The following is a 5,537-nucleotide window of genomic DNA, read 5'->3' as shown; positions in this document are numbered from 1 at the left end:
TCAGTTTTTACACCTATCAAACCTACAAAATCTTCCACAGGAGTGCCTGCTATTTATCCACCTATTGCCAGATGCATCAATCTCATTAGGGGTGGCCACAAACATATCACCTCCATGCCGCCCTGTCCAATGCTGCTTCACTGCCCTGCTCCCAGTTCAAACCCCCCTCTCTTACATACCTCTCCACTTCATCCCTTCATCTCATCCTCGGCCTCCCCTTCCCCTTCCCGCACTCTCCTCGTTAGTCCCTTGCTCTCCACCCTCTCCACATGGCCGAACAACCTCAGTGTATTTCTCCTAACACACTGTATCACATCCACATCCATACCACAATGCTCCTTCACTTCCTCATTTGTCAGTCTGTCTCACCATGTAACTCCACTTGCTTCTCTGAAATTACTCATTTCCACTACTCACACTCTTGACTTGTGACATTCCAACAAGTATTGTAGCTGCCGAAGAGTGTTTCCAAAAATGTGTTAGTTTCTAGGAAACTTTAAGTGGAGAGAATGTTTAAGTTGTTCTTGCCGTAGATGGCAGGAGAAAGATAAAGAGGAGTCTGAGGTTTGATTGCAGTTTGTTTCTCCAGAGGGAGTGTCTCACAAGAGCAGTACTGAAGCGAGAGGAGTTTTATGCTTGCTAAATCCGTGAGCTCTATTCCTGCGTTACCCACCATGCCTCTTCTCTCTCCTAACCCATTCTGCCCTGTCTCTCCCATTTCCCCTGTATATGACTGGTTGGGTCATGCGTTAGGGCACGTGTGTGTGCATGTGTGGAACTTTCCAAGTCTGTGGAAGTTTTCCGTCAGACGTCATACAATGCTGTGTGTGTAACTCCCCATCTAGAATGTGCATCGTTGTTTCCTCTAGATCTTTCGAGCTTAGGCACGATTTTCTCCCAACCTCCATATTACACTAATGTTATGCTAGGTGTTTTCAGGCTGACTTCTCATCCTAGAAACACCAGCTATAGAGCCGGGGTCCTCTCTCGAGACCGGAGCCAGAACACACAACGAGAAGAGCAGGACATAAAAACTCTGGACAACAATCTTAGATGTCCATTATCTCAATTACAACTCCCAGTATACAATATGAATGTGAGTTATACACAATACACTATTCAGTATCAAATGCACTAGACAGACTAGAGGCCCCAGACTGATTTGTGAGGTGTCAGTATCACACAGGATACTGTCCAGTCATAAGGGCACTAGACAGACACTGTACACAAGGTGGGGGTAGGTCCCACACAGTATGGTACTTGGGCTCGAGTACGCAATCTGATTATAAGTGTCACGCCACATACTATATGGAGGTAGGAGCATTAGACACAGAACACAATGTGAATATAGAGAACACGCAGTATACTAATTAGTCACCAGAGCACTAGTTCAGCACTATATACAACATGAGCACTAATATCACAATATGCACTGGTCAGTCGCTGTTACACTGGGCAGGCTGGAGGGCTCCAACAAGGCTGCAGGAGCCGGGTTGCCCCTAGGTGTCAGCCAGGCGTTGGAGGGGTCCTGTCTGGTATTCCTTCTCGTAAGAGCCACGGGATGACCCTCAAAGGTGGTGTCATCTTCTGTGGGCTACGGTTTGGCATGGTGAGAGGCCCTCTGCTTGTGGGGCCTGGCTGGGTGGTCTGGTCCTTGGCTCTCGGGTCAAACAACGCAAGTAGGCATGCGTGTCTGCACCCACCCTGGGGAGGAGGTCGCCATCATCTAGGGCTGGTGAGGTCGCACCCCAGGGTTACAGGGACGCCATGGGGAGTCCAGCGTCTGCGATCTCCCTCCTGTTTGGCCGCTGTCAGGGTCGAGCTGCGGTGTTGCCTCCGGGGGGAGTCCATCAGCTGGTTGTCTCCCACAGGCACCTGCTGGACTGCACACACTCCCAGCAACAACATGGGGCCTTGCCACACTTCTTTCAGGCAGGAAGGCTCCTCCTGGGGGCTGCCTCTGTGGAGAGAAGCAGAGGAGCATCCCGCCTGGCTAGAGAAGGGGTCGTCCTCTGCAGGAGAAGTCTCAGGGGGTGAGAGACTTTGGTTGTGGTGTCTTGTCCTGGCGCAGCTAGAGACTGTCACCAAGGTCCTGTGGGCAACAGAGGGAAGGTGGCTAGAGGCTGTCCCTTCCCTGCTGGTGTGGCTGGAGGCCGTCACCGGGGCCCAACTTCCTGACAGGACTGTGGGTGAGGTGTGGCTGGAGGCCATCACCTGACCACAGCTGCGGCTAGAAGCCATCACCGGTGTCCTCCATGGGGAGTGATGTGTAGTTGAGGTGTGAGCGGAGACTGTCACATGCCTGCTAGTGTGGCTGGAGGTCGTCACCGGTGTCCTACTCCCGGAGGCAGCTGCAGAAGGAGAGGGGGCATTACCTTCTCTCCCTGAATGCGGTTGGAGGCCGTCATCGGTTTCTGGAGGAGGGGGGGTTGGCAGCAGTTGAGTGGCTAGAGGCCGTCTCTGTTATTGTGCGGCTACAGGCTGTCACTTCGTTCGTGCAGCTACAGGCTGTCACGTTGTATATGCAGCTGCAGGCCGTCACAGGGGTGCTGCTAGGGACTGAATATTCAGCCCCACCCCAAACCTGTTGAGGGCTGGTCCAGTTGGAGGGTAATGTACTTGGACTGCGACAGCTGGGTCTATTCTGGGGAATAAGGGTGCTAGGTAGTCAGGGGCATACGTGCATACTGCCTTGGCAACACACGCACCCTCAGAGCCCTTCCGTAGTTGCCTCCTGGGAGGGTGTCGCCATGTCCAGGTGGTGCTCAGTTGCCACGGTAGGTATTTCACCACCATCTTGGGGGGAAAAGTTACATCCCCGTGACTGGAGGTAGTAGGTTTCAGTGGTGGTGGTGCTGTGGGCATGTGTCAGGTGCTGGAGGAGGGTGATCCAATGTGAGGTGGCTAGGTTCGGGTCCTGGTGAAGGGCATAGATGACGTAGAGGGTGGAGGCTTGATGTGGTGTGTGGAGGAGTCGAAGGAGGTGGTGGGGCCCACAGACGCTTTGCTTCCTTCTGTAGGTTGGGGCCCAAGTTACACGCCATACCATCATGGCTGGTGGTGGTCGGTAGTCGGAGTATCTCATCTGAATGCTGGTGACCGATGAGATGGTGAAGGTTTTATGATGTTCCTGGGGATAGGTGCGGCTGTTTTCCCAGGGGATAGGGGCAGGTGAATATTTCCACTGGGCTTGGTGTAGCATGAGTGTTATGGGGGTTGTGTTGGGGGTGTGGAAGGTAGGGGTGATTTGACCTGGTGGTGGAGGCGAGGTGGGGGGAGTAGGGGAAGGTGTGGTGGAGTATCTGGCTGGTGGGCACGAAAGACAGCCAGAGCAGGTGATGGTGGTTTTGAGAGTGGATGTGGGTGGTGAGGTGGGAGTGCAGCCTAGTGGTGTTGGGGATGAGCATGATATAAGGGTGTTTGGTGATGGGATGGTGTGGGTAGTGGTGGCAGACTGTGTTTGAGGTGTGGGGTGGGTTGTGGGTGGAAAGCAAGGTGTAGGGGGTGGGGGGGGATGGTTTGGGGGCAGAGGCGGCAGCAGGTGGTGTGCAGGGCTGTGGGTGTGCCATGGAGGGGGGTAGACTTGGGGTCCCTGGGTTGAGTGGATGGATTTGGGGTGGTGGTGAGATGGCGAGTGAAGAGGTATGATGTGTAGCGGGGGAGTGGGCTGGTGGGGAAGGAGTAAGGGAGGAGGGAAGGGAGGCAGAGGGTGTGATATAGGAACTGTATGAGTCGGATGCAGGATCTGGAGTGGTGGGTGGTGGCGAGATGGTGCTAGTGATGGGGGGAGTGCGGTGGTGGCATGGGGCGGTGGTGGTCAGGAACGGGTGCACATGGCGGTTCCGATATGTGCGCAGTGTGTTATGATAATCTGTGGTGAGCTGGTAGGGGTTTGGAACATGAGAGATGGTGTACGGATTCATAAAGCATGGGGAGATTTTGTTGGGTGTGGGTAGCTTTGCTACCACTACTGAGTCCCCTGGCTTGTAGGGGCTGGAGGGAGCAGTGTCCGGCTGTAGGTCTAGATTTTTCTGTAGGTGGTGCAATCGCCTCTTGAGGTGGTGAAGAGTGTCGGACGTGGGGGACGTGGTGGGGGGCTGCAGGTGCTGTTGTAAAGGTAGAGGGAGGGGGGCCTCCCTGAATACCCTTTGGTGGGGAGATATACTGTCGTCCTGGGGGCAGGAGTTTATTCCCCACTGAACAATTTTGTTGTGAGCTGGCCAGTTCTCATTTTTAGTTTCCTCTATCTGGGCGCGCACCTGGTTCATGAGAGTGCAGTGGCTTCTCTTGCATATCCCGTTCCCTTGGGGACAGTAGGGGGAGGAGTGTGAGATGTGGTAAACAAAGATATTAGCGAGTTCTTGCCATATGGCGCTGGTGAACTCACGGGCATTGTCTGAGTGCAGGGCTTGGGGAATCCCCAAATAAGGGAAGATGTGGTGGATGAGGGCATAAACCAGAGGGACTGCATGGTGTTCATTGGCCGGACAGGCAATGAGGAATTTGGAATAGGTGCCTATGAAGGTGACGATATACCTGTAGCCGGGTTTGGGTGGTAGGGGGCCCATTACATCCATGGATAGTAATTGTCAGGGTTTGTGAGCAGTGATGCTTCCCAATGGGACTGGTGTGCAGGTGGTATCCTTGCCTAGCATGCAGGCCCGTCAAGGCTGGGTAACTTGTTTGGTCAGGTTGGAGGGGTTAGGGGTCCAATAGGCATCGTCAAATACCTGTAACCATTTCTTGACGCCCAGGTGAATACCGTTGTCAGAGTGGAGGTGCGTCATGGTATTCAGGATGGTTTTGGGGTCGAGCACCATATGTCTCGACTGGGTAAATAGGTGGTCACCCTGCTGGTGGTGTTTAGAGAACAGGTGTGGCAGCATCCAGTGGGGGCAATCTTTGTTGTGCCACTGTTGTAGGAGTTCCGATTCGCTGTGGATTGAGTTGATTGGCAGTCGAGATAGAGCGTTGGTGTTGGTGTATGGTTTGCCGGGGCGGTAAGAAATCTTGTAGCTGAACTCTTCCAGGATTTCCTTCTAACTAATAAGTGGTGCATTGTGTGTGTTAGAGTCCCATAGCCATTGGAATGATTGGTGGTCAGTAATGATGGTGACGTTTGTACCCAACAGGTAGCACCAAGATGATGTCCAGGCATTCTCGTTTGGTGGTGGTGTAGTTCCTTTCAGCTTGGTTGAGGGTGCGGCTGGCACAGGTCATAATGTGCTCCCGTCCTTCCTGTACCTGGACGAGGACAGCACCGATTGCTGTCAACAATACGTAGGTATATAGATGGAAGGGTAGGGTGTAGTCGGGGAAGGTGACGATCAGGGTGGTGATAAGTTTTCTTTTTAGATTGTGGAAAGCAGCTCTCTGTTCGTCAGTCCAGGTAAAAGGCTCGACATTTTGGTCAAGTCATAGAGGGGTTTGACAATGTCTGCAAACCCTTTCACGAAGCGCCGATAGTACGATGTAAGACCCAGGAAGGCGTAGACTTCATGAACAACTCGGGGTAGGGGAGGTCAGCAATTGCACGC

The 5,537-nt window shown here is 53.3% G+C and overlaps 1 protein-coding gene across 1 annotated transcript; it reads right to left on the bottom strand.

The window, feature by feature from the left end:
* Nucleotides 1-2,639: 2,639 nt before the first annotated feature.
* Nucleotides 2,640-4,577, bottom strand: LOC145399546 (uncharacterized). The gene is made up of 2 exons (XM_080272145.1): nt 3,725-4,577; nt 2,640-2,644 (listed from the first exon to the last, which is right to left on the bottom strand). The coding sequence occupies exons 1-2, from the start codon at nt 4,575-4,577 to the stop codon at nt 2,640-2,642; spliced, it is 858 nt and encodes a 285-aa protein (XP_080128271.1).
* Nucleotides 4,578-5,537: the final 960 nt, after the last annotated feature.

This window comes from Coenobita brevimanus, chromosome 49 (genome assembly GCF_032717465.1).
Source record: "Coenobita brevimanus isolate Jiangsu-jjx chromosome 49, ASM3271746v2, whole genome shotgun sequence".
NCBI classification, from domain to species: Eukaryota; Metazoa; Arthropoda; class Malacostraca; order Decapoda; family Coenobitidae; genus Coenobita; species Coenobita brevimanus.
The sequence above is the reverse complement of the archived record's forward strand: the minus strand, read 5'-3'. Positions and strand labels throughout refer to the sequence as shown.